Here is a 24,196-nt window from a genome sequence, read left to right on the forward strand (position 1 = left end):
ACTCAATAAGAAGTATCAATAGGTTCTATATTTCTGCAATATGAAGTCAAATACTGCATAGTTTCTACCATTTCCCTGATTAACAAGTCCAGGCTGCCAAAGGATAACCTTTCTTCATTTCTGGTGGCAGTGACCTGGTGACGAACTGCCATCTTAAATCCCCTTTTCCATACACAAACATTCATGACTCGGGAACATTTTCAGCATTTCTTTGTAGAAATATTGTTAACTGAGTTAATGTGGATGTTGCCCAAGGAAAAGTTTTTGTTTCCACTGTTTTATCTTAGCTGTTTCATAGGCTCCACCTGGAGATAAATCACCTTCAGGTACTTGTGACAAGTCCAATGACATGTACCTATTGTCAGCCTTTCACCACTTCTCAGTTAAGTGTTGGCCATTCCAAAAGGATTTTGGTAAGCGTTTAACCTGATTACCATGTGCTGAGGATGCCTAGAGCAGGGATTCTTAACCTTTTTTGAGTAATGGACTCCTTTGGCAATCCAATGAGGCCTAGGGAATCTGATAATATTTTTAAATGCATAAAATAAAAAAGGATTACAAAGGAAACAAATTTTTATTGAAATACAGGATCAAAAACATAGACCTTAGGTTAAAGATCCCTACTCTAGAGGCAGTGTTGTACAGTGGCTAGAGCGGTGGACTTGGAAGTCAAAAAGATCCCTCTGTTTCTTTGTCTCTGCTGATCTGTCTCTCTGTCTCTCTCTCTCTCTCTCTCTCTCTCTCTCTCTTTCTCTCTCTCTCTCTCCCTGCCTACCTCCCCCTCTCCTTTTCCTCCTCATATTCTTCCATCTTGGTTGTTCAGTCATTTTTCAGTCATGCCCAACTCTTTGTGACACCAGTTGGGGTTTTCTTGGCAAAGATACTAGAGTGATTTGCCATTTCCTCTTCCAGTTCATTTGGCAGATGAGAGACTGAGACAAACAGGGTTAAGTGACTTGCCCAGGGTCACACAGCTAGTTAGTGTATGAGACCATATTTGAACTCAGGAAGATGAGTCTTCTTGACTCCAGGCCCAGCACTCTATCCACTGTGCCACCCAGCTGCCCCATTTTCATTTTAGTGGCAGCTTTCTTAGTTACCAAGGTCTGTCACATTTCCTATACCTTATTTTGCCTAAAGATTAGAATATCACATCAATATATATCTTTATATATGTAGCTGCATATATTTCAAAGTAACAATAAATATTAATTAAATTATTATAATCCCATATCCATTTTCTTTATTGATGCATACAGGAATGCTATGATATCACTTAATGCTGTTGCACAACCCTTATCACAGAGAACTGAGAGGAATGAGAATCCTCTAAACAGAGAATGTTAGAGCTGAAGACTAGGAGAAGATGCTGCTGTTCTAGTTCTGTGAAACACTGCAGTATGGAGGTGCTACGTACCAGGATGGAAAAAGAAAAGCCACCATGATGTGGAGGAGTAACCAAAATAAGCTTCATCTTACCACATAATTTTGCCCTAAGTGGATTGCTGCAATCTCAAACAGTTTGTTTGGATCTGAGCCACATTAAGACCTTGGGGTGAAGGTCAGCTCCAAGTTTAAATTGCATATGCGTGGTTGGGGAAGAGAGTATCCCTTCCTGTCTGTTATGCTGTCCTAAATGGAATCTCCTGACACAGCCTTACCATGCAGATGCACCTTCTGCTCAACTGTCAATCAAATTCAATTAGGGGGTTGATTCAGAGGACTGATAAAGAACTTTCCTTGAGCCACTTGAGAATGGGAATAGGTATTACTGTTAGAGCTGCCATCAATAATGACAAACATTTATAGCGCTTTAAGGTTTGCTAGGGCAGCTAGATGGTGCAGTAGATGGAACAATGGGATCCGAAGTCACAAAGATTCATCTTCCTGAGTTCAAATCTGGCCTCAGACACTTACTAGCTGTAGGACCCTGGGCAAGTCACTTAACCCTGTTTGCCTCAGTTTCTTCATCTGTAAAATGAGCTGGAGAAGGAAATAGCAAACCACTCCAGTATCTTTGACAAGAAAACCCCAAATCTGGTCGTGAAAAGTTGGACACAACTGAAACAACTGAATGACAATTTAAAGTTTGCAAAGCAACATACATGTTTTCTCATTGGATCATCAGAACAACCCTGTGAGACAGGTGCTGTTATTATCCCCTCTTTGCTGATGAGGAAACTGAGGCACAGAAAGGTTAAGTGATTTGCCCAGTATCACAAAGCTAGTTAAGAATCTAAAGGTGGATCTGAATTCAGAATTTCCTGACTCCAAGGCTAATGGTCCATATGTCTCATCACCTAGCTGAAGACTTCTCTGGACCAGGGTATGGCAGTAACTCCTGGTGTGAGGCCTGAATGAGATCTTCTCACAGGATGCCTGTAGGCCACCTCTTGAACCTTGTACCCCTCCCCACAACAACTGTCCTATGACCACAGGCAATGAAATCAGGTCAAAATGATGACATTGTGTTACAAAGCTACTTGGGACTTTCTAGGAAAAGAAAAAGGAAAATGGAACTTAGGATATTTTCAAGCAGGGAGACAAATAGAACATTCTCCTGCCCTTCTAAAAGACAGTGGGATGGGGTGCCTAGCTTTGTGTGCTGTGTATTTAAGATGTTAAACAAGTGCACACACAAAAAGAGGAAAAGATGGAGAGAAAAGAAAGAGGATAAGGAAGGGAAGGAAGGGGACATGGAAGAGTGTGGGGGACAGGAAACAGAAGGAGGACAGGGGAAGGGAAGAGAAGGGAGCAGGGTGCTAAGGGATGCTTCTGCTACTACGTGTCTGAGATGGGTTTCAAACCCTTCAGATTCTAAGTCCAATGGCTCTATTCACTGTGCCACACTGCTAGTGAATGAGTTGTAGCCCAGGCTTCTATCTCTCTATGTGCTGTGTTTCAATGTCAGACTTAACATTTCATTCCATCCATCTCAAGTTGGAAAAAGAACAAGAGGAGATGGAAGGGGAAGAGAAGAAAAAGAGGATGGAGAAGGGAAGAGGGCAATGAAGAGAGAAGGAGGGGAAGGAAAGGAAAAAAAAAAGGGCATCTTTATATTCCAAATAAATATTCAGGATATTTAATGTTAAAGAATGTTCATTTTCTACATCTTTCTAAATTTGATACACACGTACAAATACATTTCATATTTGTTTTTGGAGGGGGGAAGGTGGGGCAATTGTGGTTAAGTGACTTGCCTAAGGTCACACAGCTCGCAACTGTGTCAAGTGTCTGAGGTCACATTTGAACTCAGGTCCTCCTGACTCCAGGGCTGGTGCTCTACTCACTGCGCCACCTAGCTGCCCCGAAATACATTTCATATTGAAGTTTTATATCAACAAGGAAAATGGTATCACACTGGCCCCACTGGATGTCAATTACTAAATACTTACAATGAATAAGAAACTATAATCCCTTTCAATAACTTCTTAAACTAACTGAATGTTAGTTTCTAATCTCAGAAAAATCTTTTCTTCTTCCCTCTCTCACAACCTCTTTCTTCAAGTTTCCAAATCTCATCACCTTTACCACCATCATATCTCTAGCACCTGCCCCTCTCCTTCCATTCACAAGGCCACCACCTTAATTCAGACCTTCTGCTCTTTATCTCCTTTATGTACACTGAACATTAAAGAGCAGGCACTTAATTTATGTTGATTTTTTTTTCTCCTCTCACTTGGACAATTGCAACAACCTTTTTAATTGGTCTTCTTTCCAGTGTCTCTTTTCTCCAATCCATCTTCCACACAGCAGGTAAAATAATCTTCCTAAATCACAAGTCTAAGCATGTCATTTCCTTCTTTGAGAACCCTCTGAAGCATGTTATTGCCCACAGGATGAAATCTAAACTCTTGAGCTTGACATTTTAAGCCTGTTACAATCTGTCTTCGGTCTTCCTTTGTAGGCTTGTATTCATTATTCCTTTTTATATATTCTAATGCTAGCCAAAGAGGCTCACTTGCTGTTCCCCAAAATATGTGCTCTATCTCCACTGCTGTGCCTTTGGAAAGCCTGCTCCCCATTTCTGAACTGTACCATTGCGCCCTTGAACCCCTGCTCTCCTTTAGGGCTCAGTTTAGGTGCCATTGCCTGGGACAAAACCTTTCCTGATCCCCTCAGCTGTCAGTACTCTCTCCCTCCTCCTCCTCCTCCAATTATTGGGCATATATTTACATCATGCATCCCCTTCTGCACCCCAATTTTTTGTTTTGTCTTTGTATGCTCAGGGATTAGCATACGTTTGTTGAATTAGATTAGAAATGGAGAATCTATGAAACGGTGAGCAGTGAGATAGCACCCATCATGTTTATAGGCTCAAAGGTTTATAGATTTGGAGCTGGAAGGGGCCTTGGAGGTCACTGAGTCCACTCCCCTCATTTTACAGATGAAACTAAGGGCCAGAAAAGTTAAATCACTTCCCCAGAGTTCCTCTGCTGCTAAGCATCTGAGGTGGGATTTAAACCCTTCAGATTGCAAGTCCAATGGCTCTGTCCACGCTGCTACTGACTGAGTTGCAGTGCAGGCTTCTATCTCTCTATGTGCTGTATTTCAATGCTGAACTTAACATTTCACTCCATCCACCTCAAAATGGAGACAAGAGAGGAGGACATGGCACAGTGAAAACCCATCCCTATGTTGGTAAGGGAAAATAAGATGATTGTACCCAATCCTCTCCTCACAATGGTGAGTCTTATCAGTGTTATTTTTGAAACTTAAGGACAGACAGTACATTTTATGAGGAGGAGAAAAGGATGCTCTAAAGGGATAAAGATTCTCACCTGACCCATCAGCAGTTACTTGTGGCTCCCAATCACACAGAGACATTAGTACTGCAGATTACCAAAGGGAGATGCCTGTAACCACATAGCCAATCTACTTGTAATGTCTTAGGAAAGCTTTATTGTCAGGGCACAAGAGCACAGCAAAGGATCCTCGTTTAGCTCCAAGATCCTCTTGGATGGCAAATCATAGTGCAGGAGTATGAGTTACTGATCAAATTCTATTGTTTTGGACTGTTTTGCCCAGAAGCCCAAAGATCTCTGCATGACTCCAAGGTACACATCATGAAAAAGTCATTTTTCCACATCAATACACTGCATAAGTGGAAAAGAATTAAGACAATTTGTTTCCTATTACTTTAAAGTTGTACTCGGGACAAAATGGTCCAATTATACCCAAAGTGGTATCGCTGCTGTTTGCTCATTTCATACAAAATCAGCCCTTCGGAATAATCTTTCCCTTTGTCACAAAAGTAAGGTTTCTCCCCACCACCACTTCCCTTGGATGGCAAGGAGTAGGGTATGAATTAAACTTTGTTTTTCTAATCGCTGTCTTCCAGTTAACTTGCAATGGTCCTACTGGGTAGAACTTGGTATCCTATTAGTATGTTGCCATCATTTGTTCAACAAGTACCTATTGATTACCCAGTCTCCTGGAGTAGAAGCTTTGGTGTCACCTATAATTCTTCTCCCTCACTTCTCAAAACTAATCAATCCACAAGTCCTGCTGATTACACCTCTGTAACACTTCTCATATCTGTCCTCTCTTCTATTCCCACTGACACTGCCCTGATACAGGCCCTCATTGGCAAACACCTGTTTAACTGAAATAGCTGCCTAACCAATCTTTCTACATCCACTCATTTACCTCCAACCTATTGTTCATGCCACTGTCAGAATAATCTTTCTTAAGCATTGATCTGGCCATGATATTCCTTCACCTACTGTGTAACACATGAACATCTTTCTCTAGCAACAAATGCTTTCCACAGCCTGGCACCATCCTGTTCTGTCACTTACTTCCACACATTCCACATGCTTGTCATACCAGACTCATCAATCAAGAAACATTTGTTAAATGTTCACTATGTTTCAAGCATTCACTAGATGTTGGGGAGACAGATTTATCAATAAGACTGTCCCAACTTTCAAGGAACATATGGGAGGAGGGGAGAATACATGTTCACAGATAAATAAATACATGACATGTACAAGATACACAGAGCATGATTTTGAGCAGTGGGATTAGCAACTAAGGAGAATCAGAAAAGGCCTTTTGAAGACGGACTTGATCTGATCCTTGAAAGGAGCTAAGAATTCCAAGAAGAGAAATGAGGAAGGAGAGTATGTCAGGAAGGGAGTGGGGGTGGGGGGCAGTCTGTGCAACAACATGAAGACAGAGGGTGAATGTTATGCATGAGCAGAAGCAAATGGGTCAGTATGGCTTGAGTGCAGAGTGTGTGATGAAGAGTAATATGTAACTAGCCTGGAAAGACAGATTGGAGCCAGACTATGAAGGTCCAATGGAGTAGTCTATATTTTATTGTAGAAGTAATAATAGGGAACCACCGAAGCTTTCTGAACAGAAAAGTGACATACTCAAGTCTGCTTCAGAAATAGTACGGTGGCTATGTGGAAGATGGATTTGAGAGAGGGGAAGACCAGATGGGTGCTTGCCCAAAAAAAATTACCACCCACCTACACAGAGTTATGATTCAAGGTCAACATTCCAAAAGCATAAACTTAATATAAAATGTAACTCCTAAGTCTTTTGGTCCCTCACACCTGACAGGTACCTTTTCTGTGATCACTAGCGAGTAGCTGGTCAGTAGTATTTGGAAGAACAAATTTTGGTCCCAGATTTTGAGAATCAAGTTTGTCACTCTGGCTCTTAACTGGAGGAAGCAAAACCTGAAAGGCTTCCCCAAACTGCTCCCTGAATGCTGACACCTCTGAAGTGTTAGCGTTCCACTTTTTTTTTTTGTCAAACACCCACAATGACTCATCTTGCGGCCAGGCCTAAAGAGACACTTTCTGTTGCTGATTCTTCTCCCCTGTCTGCCAGAGCATGGGGATCCAAAATAGCTCCATGCTGTTCAGGGTAGATCATATACCATTGTTGTCCCAGCTAAAGCTCACCCTTCTGTGGTTTCATTGCTCTAAAGCTGCCTTTTCTCTTCACTGCCACTGTTTGTTTTATGAATATGATTTTTGAGATTCACCGAGTTCTTAATAAAAGTCACAATTGACATGTATTCTCAGTCCTCCACTCTCCTTCCTCTTCCCCTCCTACCCTCTCTCTCTCCCGTGTGTGTGTGTGTGTGTGTGTGTGTGTGTGTGTGTGTGTGTGTTCAAAGCCTTCACAGTAACGGAATGCTCCTCCTGATGACCAGAATGTGATGTGTGCTACAAAGATTACTATGTTTTATATTGTACAGTGATTTCTGTTTTATGTAGCACTTTCCCATCACTTACATGATCCTCTCAATAGCTCTTTTCTTCAACAGCACGTAAGCTCTCTGAGAGCAGGAACTGATTAATTTTTGATTGTGTATTACCAGTGTCAAGCATAGTAATCTGTTAATAAATGCGCTCTGAATCACTGATAGGTAGGAAGGTTATTGTTATGCTCATCTTACAAATGAGGCAACCGAGGCTCTCAGAGTTCCCCAAGCTCAGAGGGACAGCGGATGAGACTTGTCCTATGAGATTGCAGAATCCTAGGTTTAGAGGTAGAACAACTTCAGAGACCATCTAACTCAGTCTCCTCTTTTTATGTTTTTTTCAGCTTTTAAACACTTATTTTCTCTTCTTCTCCTCCAAGAAAAAAAAGAAAAAAACCACTACTAATAATATGCACAGTCAAGTAAAACAAATTCTTACACAGACCATGGCCAAAAAGATATGTCTCAATCTATAACACCTCTCCGTCAGTAGCTGGATAGAATTCTCCTAATCCCCTTATTTTACAGAAAAGAAAATCAAGGTCTAGAAAATGAAGGTCCAAGGTCACAGAGGTAACAAGGATTACATTGGAAACCAGGTCCTCCAACTCCAGAATCAGCACTCTTTCCATCATACCTTTCTGATAGGCTGGAAATCTTGACTTGGTAGTAGACTGAGATGTGAAAAGTGCTATCAGCATAATGCCACCATAGAAGCCACTTGGAGTTCCTGTTTCCCAATATACAACAGGGCTACTTACTGAGTGCAAGCTCTTTAAACTCTGGAAGGCTGGCTGAGGCACAGAGCTGATAGAAGATATGGTAATTCCTTTCTTCATCTGCCTGAAGGAGGAAAAAGAAACAAAGTTAAGCTGTTTTAGGGGCAGCCACCACCAAGACTCTTCCTTTACCTATGTTCTATAGCACATCAAATGGTGAGGGCAGTCTCCTTCACCTCCTATTCCACCATTCTCCCATATTCCACTTTCATACCCAAGTGGTCCATTCTCCATCAAGGACCCATCTTTCATCTGTGACCTGTTGAAATGACTCTCTGCATGAAATGAATTTGATTCTCAGCTCTAAATAGCTCAACACTGCTGTTTAATAAAAGATCGTGTTAATCAGCATGACAAATTCTTATTTTGTATCTACCACATGCAAGATATTGTGTACAAAATGGCATAAGGCATAAGACTCTGCCCACTGCCCTCAAATAGCTTGTACTTGGCTGGAGAAAGAAAAGTTATTATGTGAGAAAAGCCAAATGAAAAGCTTATAGGATTTCAATGGAGACAAAGATCATTTGGGGCCTGGGTAATCAGAGAAAACTTAATGGAGTTAGTGGAACTGGAGATGACTAAAGGGTAGGTAGGATTTAGAGAGATGAAACAGAGAGCTAAGGGTCTTCCAGAGAAGAATGACATGAAGAGCAGTCCAGCTGCCATAAGGAACCGCAGATGTTTAGGCAATAAGGCAGTCAATTTGGCCAAAGTGAAAACAGGACTGCATTCATTTCCTCAAGTTCCTCACCCTTGACTTTGTTATCATCATCTTGTAACCTAGTTCAAAAAACCACAACTTGACTCACATTGCTTTCCCGGGTACCAATTCTTTGATTCTTTAATTGCTCAACCTAACCCTAACCCCCACCCCTACTCCAGCCTCATCACAGTTGACCTTTCTGCAGATTTTGACACTGTTGACTGATTCTTCCTGCATGTTCTCTCTTCCATTGGCTTGTCTGATACTGCTTTATATGGGTTTTTCCTTTGCCTATCAGATTGCTGCTTCTCAGTGTCCTTTGTTCAACCATTACCTATCTATCCCCAAGCAACGTCCTGGACTGCTTTCTTTTTCTATACTTTCTCATCTGCTTGCATGGGCTCAAATACCACCTCTGAGCAGAAGACTCACGAACCTATATACCCAGCTCTTGCCTCCTTCCTGGATTTTAATGCAGATCATTAATTGCCTGCTGAACATCTCTTGGATGCTGGTATCTCATCATCTACTCTTCAGCCAAACTTTCCTATTTCTGCCAAGGACACAAGCATCCTCCTAATGACTCAGATTCATAACTTCAGAATTATCTTCTCTTCCCTCTTGCCTCACATTAGATTGAGTTCCTTGAGGGAGGGGATTGTCTTTTGCCTCCTTCTGTATTCCCAGTGCTTACCACAATGACTGGCACAAGGTAGAAGCTTAATAAATGTTCATTGACTGACTGACCTTCAATCTCCATATATCCAATCTCCTCCAAGCCCTGTGAATTCTTCCCCTTCACAACACTCTTCAACACTCTCCTTTTTCTCTACTACTCTAATCCAGGTCCTCATCACCTCTTTCCTGGACTGTTACAGGAGCCTCCTAATGGGTTTCCCTGTTTTTAATCTCTTTTCTTACTTCATTCTGCATACAGCCAGGAAAAGAAGCTTTCTAATGCACAGGTCATATCTCTACGCAAATACTTGGAGTATTTCTTCATTGCCAATAGGATAAAAGGCAAACTCCTCAGCCTGTTTGTTGAGGTCCTCCACAACTGGCTCCAAACTAACCTTCAAGTCCTTATTTCATACTGTTCTCCTCAAATCTAGATTTCAGCCAAATGGGGTACTAGTTATTTTCCAAAACTCAATAGGCCTTCTCTGTTAATTTCCAGAAATCATGGATGTTCTGTGCTTGGAATACAATGCCTCCTCCCTTCTGCCTCTCAGAATCTGTGTCTTCTTTCAAGGCTAAGCTCAGGTGCCACTTTCTAGGTGAAGTGCTCTCTGACACCTCCAGTTGTTACAGCATTGTATCCCTAATTTTCGTTGTATATCCCTATCTGTTATCCATCCCATTCCAACGTAGGCTTCTTTAAAGAAGGGACTGTTTGTTTTTTGTCTTTGCACCCAAATGGCCTTGCCCGTCAATGCTGCAGAATGGAATGCTCATTCCGTACAAAACACTGAAATAAATCAATTACTTTCCTGCACTGGTAGACAAAAGTAGTGGGGTGGTCAACCTAAGACAGAATTAGAATTAGAACAAAAACAAAAAGGCTTCTTTTAAAATTCACTAGACATTGTTAGGCATCAGTATGAAGTAAGACACCAGAGAAAAGTCAAATAGATAACCTCTTTTTTTATTGGAAGCAATTGAGATTAAGTGACTTGCCTAGGGTCACAGAGCTAAGTATGTGAGGTCAGATTTGAAGTTGGGTCCTGCTGACTCCAGGGCTAATGCTCTATCCACTGTGCCACCTAGCTGCCCTCATAATCTCTTTAAAGAAGGCAAGAAAACTTTTGGAACATCAAGAACTCAGGAAGAAAGCTAACCTAGGAAGCTTTGAGGAGGATGTAGAGTTCAGATTAGCCAGAATATTATCATTTTAAAGTGACTGGCCATGGATATAGTTAGTTGGAAGACGGGAATCAAAGGTAAAAAGGTTAATCAGGCAGACTCAAGAAGACCTGAATTTGAATCCTGCCTCAGACACTCACTGGCTACGTGACCCTAGTCAAGTTACTTAACATCTCTCAGTCTCAGTTTCCTCTTCTATTAAATGGAGAAAATAACACCTGCCTTACCAGGTTGTTGTTAGAATAAAATGAAATTTATATGTGTGTATGTACATATGTATATGTATATATGCATGTATGTACATATATGTGGGCATGTGATTTATATATAGAGGTGCATATAATAAATACAATACACATGTAATATATGTGTATATATGTGCATATATACACATATCCATATATGTATATATAAATATGCTTTGCAAACCTCAAAGTACTACAAAATTCTAGTGATGAGGATGAGGATTACAAATCCTATATACCAATTTTAGGGAATAATAAGCAATTTAAAAAATTTTTTATTTTCCACACCTAGATAAAAATGACTAAGCTATACCTGTTTAACCCCAACCCTTCGGACAGCTGTTTTCCTGCCTGGCCATGCTCCATACCAGCTCTCTGCCATGCTTTGCCTGTTATCTCTCCTACTTCAGAAGGATTTTCTCACCTCTCAGTCAAGCTCCATTGCATAGCTAGACCTCCCCCCAAACCTTAAAACAGTCCCTTGGGAAAGCTGTCCCACTTCTCACTCATTTTCCTCCCCAAGTTCTACTCTTGACTATAGAACCAAACATCTAGAGCCAGAAGGTACCGGTCCAATGGCCACATTTTATAGAGGGGGCAAATTGAGAGCAAGAGGAGTTAAGTAATGATGACAATAATCACAGCTAACACTTACATAGCACCTACTATGTGCCAGGCACTGTGCTGATTGCTTTGCAATTATCTTACTTCATCTTCCCAACAACCCTGGGAAATAGGTGCTATTATTACCCCCACTTTACAGATGAGAAAACTAAGGTTAAACAGAGATCAAGAGGCTTGCCCAGGGTCACGGAGGTAGTAAACATTAGAAGTGTGAGCTGAACTCAGGTGTTCTGACTTCAGATCCAGCTCTCTTTTCATTATATCATGCTACTTCCCGACCCAAGACCTGAGCTGATTGATTGTTTCCCTAACGGCTCTCTCTGCTGCCTGCAAATGCCAGGATGCGTTTGCATCAGAACAGAATATATGGAAAATTAACACATCCTTCAGTCTGTATATTTTATTAGGACAAATACTTGAGTATAGAATAAAAATTACCTCACACCTGAAAGGACCTCAGAAATAATCTAGTCCAAGCTTCTCCTTTTGCAGATGAAGAAATTGAAGTCTAGAGAGTAGAAGCAATTTGCTTTAGGAATCCACGTGGCTGAGCTGGGACTTGAATTCAGGTCCCGTGACTCAATGTCTAGCACCACAAGTTCAGTGCTCTTTCTACCGTGCCATAAGAGAAAAGAAGGGAAACAGGAGGCTGGAGCACAGCACATAATAATCACTTGAAAGCCTGCATTAAGTGCACACTGCTGACAAGTGTGCCATGGACGCTGCTGGGAAATGAAACCCAAACACATGAGGGAACTGGCTGCCAACTCTATGTCTGAGGTATGTTGGGCAAAAGCCCAAGGAAGAACAGGATCTTTGAGGTCCTTCATCTGGTTGCCTGAGCCCCAGCATATTCTTCATCTAGAAGAGCTAGAAGTTTATGGGCCACACCGGGGGTTCTAGGAACAGCCCAGTCTGAAGTTCCAGCTGGATCTCCACTACCAGAAGCAGATTCCCAGACCACTGGCACCCATCATGTGCCAGGCTGGCACAGGTGCCAAAGACCTCCATCCTCCAAGCACTGGATACCTGATTGCTAAAAGCTCCACACAAAAAACTCAGAAAAGAGGTATTAAAAATAAATCCAGCATCCCAAATCTAAGGCATTCTGTGAGGAAAGGGGAAAAGACTAGTTTTGGAGGTGGGAAGGGATGGGAGGAAATTGTTTATGGAAAAAATGAAGAGGGTAAAAATTTAATTTACTTTTCTATTTTTTTCCAGGGAATAATGAGAATAAAAAGCAAGAACTTAGGGGAAAAAGTATTGGATTCACATTTCCCAGGGCCTCACATGGTGCACTGAATCTGGCAGGTGCTTTCTTCCCAGACTCTTTGCTGGATGGTACAGTGGGAAGAAATTTGGTTCTAGAAACAGGGGACCTTTGGTTGAAATCCCTACTTTGACAGTTACTACCTGTGTGGCCTTAGAAAAGTTGTATCACCTCATGGGCCTCAGTTTCCTTATCTGTCAAAGAAGATAATTGAAACAGATGCCCTTTAGAGTCCCTTTCTGTGCCACATCTATGGTGCATCTATGATGCCCTGCCCTCTAACTCTGGGTATATCCCAAAGCTCTGACCCAGGTTCTATGTTCTCTGTTATCACATCAATTCCCATGGGTCTGGTAATCATCTTGATTCAGATGACTCTCACATGACTATACATCCAGCCCCAGTCTGTCTCCAGAGCTTCAGTCCCTTTTCACCCACTACCCTAGAAGACATTTCCCATTGGATGCCCCACAGATATCTCAAACTCAAAAGGTCCTTTTTTCCTCTTGAACTCTCTGCCCACTTACCTCTCTTCCTAACATATCTATATTTGTCTAAGGTGTCATCATCCTTGCAGTCACCCAGGTTCATGACCTCAGTCTTCCTTGACTCTCATTCTCCATCTTCCCCCATATCTAATCTATTTATAAGTTATGTCCATGTCATCTCCAGTGAAGCTATTCTTAATCTCCCTCTCCCTCTCCTTCTGTCTCTCCCTTTCTTTCCTTCTCTCTCTCTCTCTCTTCCTCCCTCCCTCTCTCTCTCCCATTTTCCCTTTGGCAGTCTGCTAAAAGCTATGGACCCCTTCTCAGAATAATGTTGTTAAATGTATAAAATAAGAGACATAGGATCACTAAGGAAACCTATTATATTGAAATGCAATTATCAAAATATTTTTTTAAAAATAAGTCCACAAACTTCAAATTAAGAATCTCTTCTCTACAGAACTAAGAGAACACTCCACACAGTAACAGCAATATTATAATAATAATCAACTGTGAAAGAATTAGCTACTTTGATCGATACAATGATCCATAACAATTTCTAAGAACTTATGATAAAAATGCTATCCACCACCAAAGAGAGAACTGATGGGCATATTTTTTTTCTTTGTTTTTCTTGCTTCCCCAAGCATGGCTATGTGGAAATGTTTTGCATGACTTCATATGTATAATGAGTATCATATTTCTGGCCTTCTCAATGAGTAGGAAAGGGGGTGGATGGAGGGAGAGAATTTGAAATTAAAAGTAAACATTTAAAATGGAAAAAAGAACCTCTGCTCTAAAGCATCTCTAATATACATTCTCTTCTCTCCGTTGGCATAGCTACTACCCCAGTTTAGCCTCTCAAGACCTCCGGGACTACCACAGTGTTGCCTACTTGAACTCCCTTCCTCCAGACTCTCTCTTCTCCAATCCATTGTCCAAACAGCTAGCAAAGTGATATTTGTAAAGCATCATCATTTGTCTCCTCACAAAACTCCAGTGACTCCCTATAGCCTCTAATATAAAAGATAGCTTCTGTTTGGCTTTTAAAGCCCTTAACCATCTGGCTCCAGCCCACCTTTTCTGGTACAGCACACATATCTCTTCTAATTTCCTTTTACTTTGCAGGTGAACTGGTCTAACTTCCTATGATGTATTCATAGTATTCCATCTCCACTTCCATGTCTTTCTACAGGCCACCCTGCATTTCAGGAATAAATTTCCTCTTCAACCTCCTCCCTCTTAGAAACTTTAGCTTTCTTTAGCACTTTGCTCCTACATGAGACACCTCTTCTGATCCCCTCAGTTGCTAGTCACACCCCCTCCAAGAAATTACATTGTGTGTCTGTGTGTATTGTATACCATGCTAGTTTAGTTATAACACTGCATGTAATATTATTCACATTTAACAAATGAAAAAACTGAGGCACTGGTGAATGTTAGAGGGAATGATTGTGCTTCTACCTTAAATCAAGGAAGCTTGTGGTATTTCCAAATTCTCTTCAGTTCTCTGAATGATGGGTCTCCTCTCTCACTCCTGGATTTGATTCCTTTCCTGGCCTTGGTAAAGTCTCTTTGCTTCCTTCTAGAAGCCTTGCTTGAATAAATGTGCCCCACTATATGTGTCCTAAATATCATGGTTTGTTCATGTTCTCTCTCTCTCTCCCTCCCTCCCTCGCCCTCTCCCTTCCCTCCCTTTCTCTTCCCTTCCCCTCTCTCTGCCCCCCCCCCTCCTAAATATATGTATAGGAATAAAAACACAAAAATAAAACAATCCCTGATTAAAGGAGATTGCATTATGTTGGGAGAAATATAGTCACAAAAAAGTTTATTTACACACACATACATATAAACTGTTATACATATATGTATATATACATTTATATGTAACTGTATTTCTTCCAACATAATGCAACCTCCTTTGGGCAGGGCTTGTTTCTTTTTGTGTTATATCGCCAGCACCCAGATCAAACCTGGCATTTAGCAGTCTCTTAGTAACTATTCCCTGATTAATTACACTTCGGTATCACTCACCTGAAAGACAACTCTGGACTTTTCCAGTAGGTAGGTCCTCATGTTGGCCCCAATGATGTGGTGTCTCTTATCAAATCCAATCTGGATGTATTTTCCAAAGCGACTACTGTTGTCATTTCGAGTGGTTTTAGCATTTCCAATGGACTGTTTGAAAAGGAGATAAAACATTTTACAAAAGAAAAACAAATCTCACCTATCTTTGGAGTTAGATGCCATTTTTTGATACATACAGTAATATAAATAACATCTCATGTTTATGTTATTGCTCTTTTCACTTTATAAGAGTGCCTTCTTTACAACCCTATCTGTGGTTGAAGGTTGCTGTTTATCCTTTATTTTTGAAGAGGACCATGATATCAGGGAGGTGATGCCATGACATGCAAGTGATTTGGATTCAAGTGAGAGAAGCTGTGCAAGGTCACCAGCCTCACTTTCTCCTCGAGAGCCATGTGGACCTGGTGGCAAGATACACAACAGGAAAACTGGAGATGGTCCCACAGTTAAAGGTAGTAGTATAACTATTGCTATCCCTAGTCACTCAATTTAAATAACATTCATTCAGTAAATAGTTATTAGGTATCTACTGTGAGCAGAGCACTGCCCAGACAGAAAGTCAAAGCAACAAGCATTTTATTAAGCACTTAGGGAGGGGAGAGGAGGAATAAGAATTTATGTAGTGCCAACTATGTGGCAGGCACTGTGCTAAATATTTTTTTTAACAACTATTATCTAATTGACCCTCACAACAAGCTTATGAGGTAGGTGCTATTATTACCCCATGTTCCAGTTTAGGCCCCTGATGCAAACAGAGGTAAAGGCCAAGGTAAAGACCTTGGCCAAGGTCATACAGATAGTAAGTGTCTGAGGATGAATTTGAACTCAGGACTTCCTGACTCCATGCCTAGGGCTCTAACCACTGTACCACAATCTCCTTATTCTGTACCAGGTACTGAACTAAGTCCTGCAAAGTTTATGTAACCCGTCAGTGTGGAGTTTACTTATGAACAGACTCAGAAATGTTAACTGACTTGCCCAAGGTCACAGGGCTCCTGAAGGATGGAATCAGGACTTGAACCAAGGTAGATGACTAAGCCCACTGCTCTTTCCACTGGACCATACTCCCTCTTAATATCTCCCTGTCCAGTTCATCTATAAAGACTTCCTGAGAGTAGCCAGAAAAGTACAAAATGCTATCAGCATTATGCTGCATTTCCCTCTACCCTTCATCGCTGCCCACATCCCCCTTGTCAGTCAAACAAATTTGTAGAAGCCAAGAACTTAGGAGGGAAAACCCATCAAGACTCTTTCTTAGGCAGTGACAGCTATAGTTCAAAGCACTTGGAACTGATGAAAAATGAATGGTGAAATGACCAAGCTGACTTCTTAAATATTCACAGGCAGACGAGGAAACTTTCTAATATGCTATGGAAAGGGAGTTTCACCAGAATTGTGAAGAAGACCTTACTATTTTCATACCTTTTCTTCCTAATGTGTTCAAAGAGCTCTCAAAATATAGGGTGTTCCTAAAGTCTGGACACATAGGAAAAGTGGAGCTATTGAATCAAGTTCACGTGAATCTTGCAAAGCGCATCAACCTTTGCCTCACAAATGATAGAAATCACATTGAAGATGTTATATGTTAATATTCCAACTAAACAAAATGTTGAAAATTTCATTCATTTCATTTCTTGAAAATACGCATTTTTGCCTGTGTGTCCAGACTTTACCCTGTACTCTTATTTCCCAAGGTCAACTGGTCTAGTCACTCGAGAAATGGTATTAATAACCTGACACCCTAACCACAGAGCATTTATTCAAAATGCTGGATATTGAAGCATATAAAATTTAGATAAGACCATACCTGCCTTCATGGAACTTACAGACCAGTTAGGACATATGACATATGAACAAGTAACTAAAAAAAACTGATACATAAATGTCAAAGTTAAAATAAGAGAAGAAAAAGGAGAAAGGAGATCCAAGGAGAAAAAAAGTCACTAAGAATTGAAGTCGTCGAGCAAGATTTTGTAAAGTGACAGGGGATAAGATTTAAAGATAATTGTTATTGTTCAGTCATCACTCTTCAGGACCCCATTTGGGGTTTTCTTGGCAAAGATACTGGAGGGTTTGCCATTTCCTTCTCTTGTTTGTTTGATAGATGAGGAAACTGAGGCAAACAGGGTTAAGTGACTTGCCCAGGGTCACACAGCTAGTAAGTGTCTGAGGCTGGATTTGAACTCAGGAAAATAAGTCTTTCTGACTCCCGGCCCAGCACTCTATCCATTGTGCCACCTACCTGCCCTTAAAGGTAGTTAGGAATTCAATAAAAAAGGTGACTGAGGAGGAAATAAGCCCTTTTAGAGAAAAGGGAACAGTACAGAACATGTGTGAATAGGTTGGTACCTACGTCAAAATGGCTTAGGAATATCACAGGGTTAACTCAATAACTGAACATAAATAACTGTAGTTTACAACACCAAAGAAGGTGATAGATATTCATTACCCCTTCTAAAAGGAAGGCAGGATGGTATAATAGGAAGAACACGGGCTTTGGAGTCCAAAGACCTGGATTCAAATACTAGTGCTGCTACTTACTATGTGACTTGGGGAAGTCCCATCACCTCTCCCAGTTTCCTCATCTGTAATATCATAGGGTTGCATGATGAAACATGCTATCCCACTTCTGACACAGAAATGATAGACTCAGGGTACAGACTGAAGCAAAAGGTTTTGTGTGTGTGTGTGTGTGTGTGTGTGTGTGTGTGTGTGTATTTTAAGTAAGGCCAGTGCTGGAATTTGTTTTGCCTGACTATGCATATTTGTTTGGTTTTACTTTTTCTTCTTTTTTTTCCCCCCACAGGGAGAGGTAGGAAGGAGAGAAAATAGATTTTTGTTCACTGAAAAAATTTAAATTATAAAAAATGATAGTGTTGGAGTAGCTGATTTCTAAAGTTCTTTCCAGCTCTAAATTCTCTGATCTAATACTCCATCCCCCCTCCTCCCAATGAAACCTTTGGTAGATAGACAATCTTGTTCTATGTTATAGAAAACATGTTGTAAACATCATAGCCCTTACAGAAATGAATTACTTATTATTGTGTAAATGAAGACATTCATTTGACCATTACTGAACAGCTACTATGTGTCTAGTATGGCACTAAGAAAAAATAGCTCATATTTATATAGCACTTTAAAGTTTACAAAGTGATTCACACACATTTTCTCGTATGGAACAACAAAAATACACTAGTAAATCACTTCTCTCCTTAGTGTAACTGGGAGGGCAGCATCTACCCAAGAAACAACAAATGAAATATAATAAAACACCATCTGAACTAGTGGAAGATAGTATTATTCTTGTATATCACATATATATATCATATATAATATCATTTTAAAGTAAATTTTTACTCGTATCTCTTGCTTTTACATCACATACATTTCCCAATATGTCCCTCCTCCCTCATTTTCCCTATAGAGAAAGCTCTTATAGCAAAGAATAAAAGCAGAAGAAAAATAAACCAGATCAACAGAGGTAGGCAACATATGAAAGAAGGCTGGTGCTGTATGTAGTGTTCCACATCCAGTCTCCCACTGCTGCAAAGAAGAGGGAGGGAGAGTGGGAAGAAGGATTGGGTGGGGAGGACGGGGGTGGGGGGCTGCTTTTGCATATCTCTTCTCTGGATCAAGCTTGTGTCATTATGCTTTCACAGCAATCCATTTTGATTATTTTGTTGTTGTTATTCTTTCCATTGATATTGTCATAGTCATTATGTATCTTGTTTCCCTGGGTCTGCTTTCTTCATTTTGTATCAGTTCACATGAGTCTTTTCATACTTCTCTGCATTCATCATATGGATTGTTTCTTAGCACAGTAATATTCTTATGTGTGCTTTTTAGAATGTACCAACAGGAGGTGTTGTTAATGTGCCCAGTAGGACACATTTATTTAAGGAAGGCTTCTTGAATCAAGTCAAGAAATTTATCCAAGACCAGGAAGTGAATCAAAGCCAAGGCTGAGAGAGGGGACACAGCATTCAGAGACGTAAAGAGAACTATGATATGCCAAAAGCTTCCTTAATTCAAAGTAGAAGAGATTTATTCACTCCAACTCCCACCAGGGTCTTGGTTTCTTAATTTTTAAATGGTTAATAATATTATATGCAATGTCATAGGTAATATAGTTGTGAATGAAATAATGTTTGTTAACAGCTTTGAAAGCTTCACATAAAGCTACATAAATGTCAGGAATATTATTATCTTTCCAATGGTTAGACTACTTGCTCTCCCCAACTAAAAAAAGAAAAAACAACCCAATCCATTAAAGATATCCTATGACCACTTTTTTTGTTTTGTTTTGTTTTCGGCAGGGCACTTGGGGTTAAGTGACTTGCCCAAGCTCACACAGCTAGTACATATGTCAAGTGTCTGAGGCCGTATTTGAACTCAGGTCCCCTGACTCCAGGGCCAGTACTCTACTCACTGCACCACCTAGCTGCCCCCTCTATGACCACTTTTAATGAGACATGCTATCACTAACTCTAACTTGAATTTTATTACAGATAACTAGAAAGGCTATAATCTCTAAAAGATATTCATGTGAATACCACTACTATCCCTTCTTATTAAAAACAACCAAACAAAAACAAAAGAAAATTACACTTTTTTCCCCAACAGACAGAAGGCCCAAAATACAATGCATAAATTCTGAACTTAGGATATTAACCTTTGATATCTAGAGCCCCCAAAGCAACATAAGGAAAATAAAGGAAAGAAGGAACATAACAAACCATCATCATCTTGATCTGATCTATTATTATTTTTTACTGTAATGTATCACAGAAACAGTATCACTCCATACAACTCCAATTTCCTTTTATAGTACAAACACTTTGATTTATATTACCAGAGTCAAGCCTTGTGCCAAGCATGGTGCATGGAAGTGGAGTCAGGAGAACTGAATTCTAGCCCTGGCTGATTTACTAAAGGCTTTTTCTCAAATCGGCACATTGGCTAGCTCCAATTAGAGAAACTAAAGACAAAGTATTGGCATTCAGAGTGGAAAAGATGGCCCAAGATCCCTTCAGAAGTTCATATGTTGGCGTCCAGGCCATTCTCTGCCAGCCCCTTCAGGACTGAAGTGACTTGGTGGAAGAGATGGTACTCCAGGTTATTAGGAAGGCACCCAAACTCTTTTTCCCCCAAAAAATAAATTTTCATTTAGTATTCTTTAAAGTTCTGGGTTCTAAATTCTGTTCCTCCCTTCAGCCCCCTACCCCCATCCAGTGAGAAGGCAGGAAATATATCAATTATACAACTGAAGTCATGAGAAACATACGTCCATATTAAACACGTTACCAAAAAACCAAGAAAAATAAAATGAAAAAAAGCATGTAAAGTTGGTAGATTTTTAATACCACATCCTTCTCAGGGAGAGATGGAAGAGTTGGCAATAACATTGGTATGTAGGCTCTAAAGGCACCATTTCCATCAGTGGGAAGCAATCTTTCCCACCACCATAACCACTTTATATACAGATGAAATCCAATATTTGTATTTGTTGGAGAATAAGGCATTAGTGACTACTATTGCTAGGGATGGTGCTAAGTGCTTTTTTTAAACTGTAGTCATCATCTCGTTTGATCCTTAAAACAACTTTGCAAGGTCAGTGCTATTATTATCTCTATGTTACAGTTAAGAAAACTGAGGCAAACAGGTTAAGTGACTTGACCAGGGTCCCACAGCTTGTAAGTGTTTGAACTCAAGCCTTCCTGACTCCAGGCCTAGCTCTTTATCTACTGTGTCGCTAACTACCTCTGAGTCTTCACTCTACTCTAAGTAGTTTTTTGATTTGTCTAAACACCATAACCCAAGATGGTGCACATTACAGTGGGGGATACTTGGATTGATGGATTTCTTCCTTAATTTGCTGAAAATTCTTAAGATCAAATAGTACTTGTTCGCCATCCATAATGAATTTCATCTTAGTCATGAGTATCTTCAAATTTTGGAACTAGTCCTGCACTTCCTGGTTGTAGGGACTAGCTGTGTGACTCTGGGCAAGTCTATTTACCTGTCTGGGTGTCAGCATCCTCATCTATACAACAACTATTAACACTACCTATCTTTCCTTGTGAGCACCTACGGAGACCTTGCAGATCATCCCGGTCTGCAGAGATGGTGCAGGAATCAAAGGATACGATGTTGATGTTGCATTCAAGACTCAGTTCATGTGGCGCCTCCTTCATGAAGTCTTCCCTGATTTTTTTCCCAGGAATTACTGGTGAATGGAATTCCCTGAGAGAGGAAACTCCTACCAAAGCAAGCTGACACCTTCCCAGCATCTTAGAGAGTTGCCTAGGGCATGGAGAAGTTAACTAACTTACTCAGGATCACACAGCCAGCATGTGTCAGGGGCAAGACTAAAACCCAAGTGGTCCTGACTGCCTTTTCCTTACTGCCTCTCATCAGCATTATTGCTAAATACATAAATTTCACTTTGATTATAATTGCTTATATATAGTTTGATTACATTACTATAATTATAGAATATAGATTATAATATATTAGCCTGATAACTTCAGCCCAAGAGACATTAACTGGTTCTCCTTATTCTAACTCTTCTCCTCCTAAAATTAATTTAGTGTTATGAGTAGGTGCACATGTAAACACACACACACACATACACACACAGAGTATTCTTGTTTCTTTACACAAAAAGAAAATGAAGAGGATGCAAACCCAAATCCCAGGAATAGTTTGTAGCACTTCTGCTCCCTTTGTTCCTGACTTAGAATTTCTGAACTTTAGTTCTTCTTCCTTGGCTAGGAAGGGCTCCTGTGGCTCACGTGTATGCAAACAGATTCCAGCTTCCCAGGAGCTCCAATAAAGGAACACTGAGGAATTACTTCCCGCAAATAAGGCCTGGTATCCAATGACTTTTAGAGTAGGTTTCTATGCCCCTTGCCTATTCCCTAGGTTTTATTCTGAATGGCAGTCCTTCTGCTGAAGTCAACGGGCCTTTCGTATGTAATTGAACCTCACTGACTACCTTCTTTCTGAGAGAGAGAAAAGCCTCATGATTCATGACCACTGGATAATCACCTTACTAAGGACATCTGGAGAGAAGACTGTCACAATGAAGGCTCTCTAGTGAGTCAACAAGTATTTATTAAGTGCCTCCTGTATGTCAGGTGCTATGCTAAGCACTGAAGATACAAAGGCAAAAGACAGTCCCTCCTCTCAAGTAGCTCATAGTCATATAGGGAGACCATATGCAAAAGACTACGCACAAACAATATATAGCTATATAGATACACACATGCATACACGTACATGTACGCACACACACATATATAGAGAGAGAGAGACAGACAGACAGAGACAGAGAATTGGAGACAGGCAGCAGAGGAAAGGCATTAGCATTAGGGTGTACAGGCAAAGGCTTGTTATAGAACTTGTTGCCAGTTTTAACTGGGATTTGAAAAGAATCAGAGAAGCCAAAGGGTGGCAATGGAAAGTTTAAGGACTAGTCAGGAGACCAGTTTCACTAGATTGAAAAGTATATGGAGGGGAGTAAGGATGCCTGAGTGGTTTAATGAGTAGTTAATGTATAGTTCTACGCAGTCACAACTATTTCAAGCACATTGAAGAAAGAGCAAGTAAAAAGGATTCCTTCAGGTGACCCTGGAATACTACATTCCTCAGATACTAAGAGCAACATCTTTTTCAGTCTGTGGTACGTTCTCATGGGGTAGGGAAAAAAGAAAGGGAATTAGTTCTCTGTTTCAGAAACTCTGTCCAGTCATCCAACGGCCCAGAGCCTTTTCTGCCTACACCCTACAACAGATTACTTTGACATGCATACACAGACCAGATACCTTCCTTCCTCTTCCTCTCTCTAGCCAGAGATCACAAATGAGCAAATGTAGAAAGAGTTGGCAGCCAGGATAGTGTGTTTGCTGAAGTCTAAGCAGTCAACAGTGCCTTAGAGAACAGTACAATCCAGCCATAGGTAAGGGTTGGGGTAAGAGACTAAGAGCCTTGAGGACAGTGGGGACAGTCTGGAGGAGTGAGACTGAAGTCTAATTGGTCATTGAAATATCATATCTTCGAAGCTCTTGACCATATAAGATTAAACGGTAGCTATCCCTCCCGGCCTCAGAGAGCCCTTATCAGATACTTCAAGGAGAAGATTTAATGAGGAGTACAGAAAACAGGGTGGAACATCTATCAGGCAGGGTAGGTACACGGATTTTTGCCTTATTTTCTCCTCCTTCCTGATCAAGTACAGCTTCAAGTAGTTGTTGTTTACTTTGGGAACATCCTGAGCCTTTTAATTGAGCTTTTTTCTACAGGAACCTAGAGACCTAAACTCTGGTACATCCATTTACAAGACTGGCCTTCTATAGAGGTGAAACAGCTAGACTGTTCACATGGTACACATCGAGGGACACTGGGGAAAGCCCATGTGCCCCAAAATAACTTGACCACCAGTGTATTGCTGATACGTCTGTGTTCACTGTCAAAACAGAAACAGTCCTAAGGGGAGGAGAGGAGTACTTTAAACTATCATGTTATTTACACCTTAGTATGAATGAACCTATTGCAGCTCCCTTCCCAGTCACAGTTGGGCTGAGAAATATAAAGTAGTTTATAGTATATAATATTTTATTATACATTCCATGAAGATATAAGGTTTACAAATAGGCAGTCAGGTGGTCCAGGGGATGGAGTGTTGAACTCGGAATCAAGAAGATCCGAGTTCAAATCCTGCCTCAGACATCTACTCAGTTGTGTGACTGCTTCCCATTCTAATTTATTCCTCATTCAGCCACTCAAGTGAGTTTCATAAAGTACAAGTCTGACCATGTCATGTCTCTACTCAATAAATTCTACTGGCCACCTATAGTCTCCAGGATCAAATACAAAATCCTCTGTTTGGCATTCAAAGCTCTTCATAACC

General features: G+C 40.6%; 1 protein-coding gene across 1 annotated transcript in view; it reads right to left on the bottom strand.

Annotated features, from left to right (window-relative positions):
- The window catches only part of MYO5B (myosin VB), a 549,419-nt gene that overhangs the window by 231,260 nt on the left and 293,963 nt on the right, over nucleotides 1-24,196 (bottom strand). The window contains exons 6-7 of the mRNA XM_036756694.1: nucleotides 15,232-15,375; nucleotides 7,987-8,068 (exon numbers count right to left, since the gene is read on the bottom strand). Coding sequence (XP_036612589.1) covers nucleotides 7,987-8,068; nucleotides 15,232-15,375 — 226 coding nt within the window. The remainder of the gene's footprint in view (nucleotides 1-7,986; nucleotides 8,069-15,231; nucleotides 15,376-24,196) is intronic.

Source organism: Trichosurus vulpecula, chromosome 1 (genome assembly GCF_011100635.1).
Source record: "Trichosurus vulpecula isolate mTriVul1 chromosome 1, mTriVul1.pri, whole genome shotgun sequence".
In the NCBI taxonomy this organism is placed as follows: domain Eukaryota; kingdom Metazoa; phylum Chordata; class Mammalia; order Diprotodontia; family Phalangeridae; genus Trichosurus; species Trichosurus vulpecula.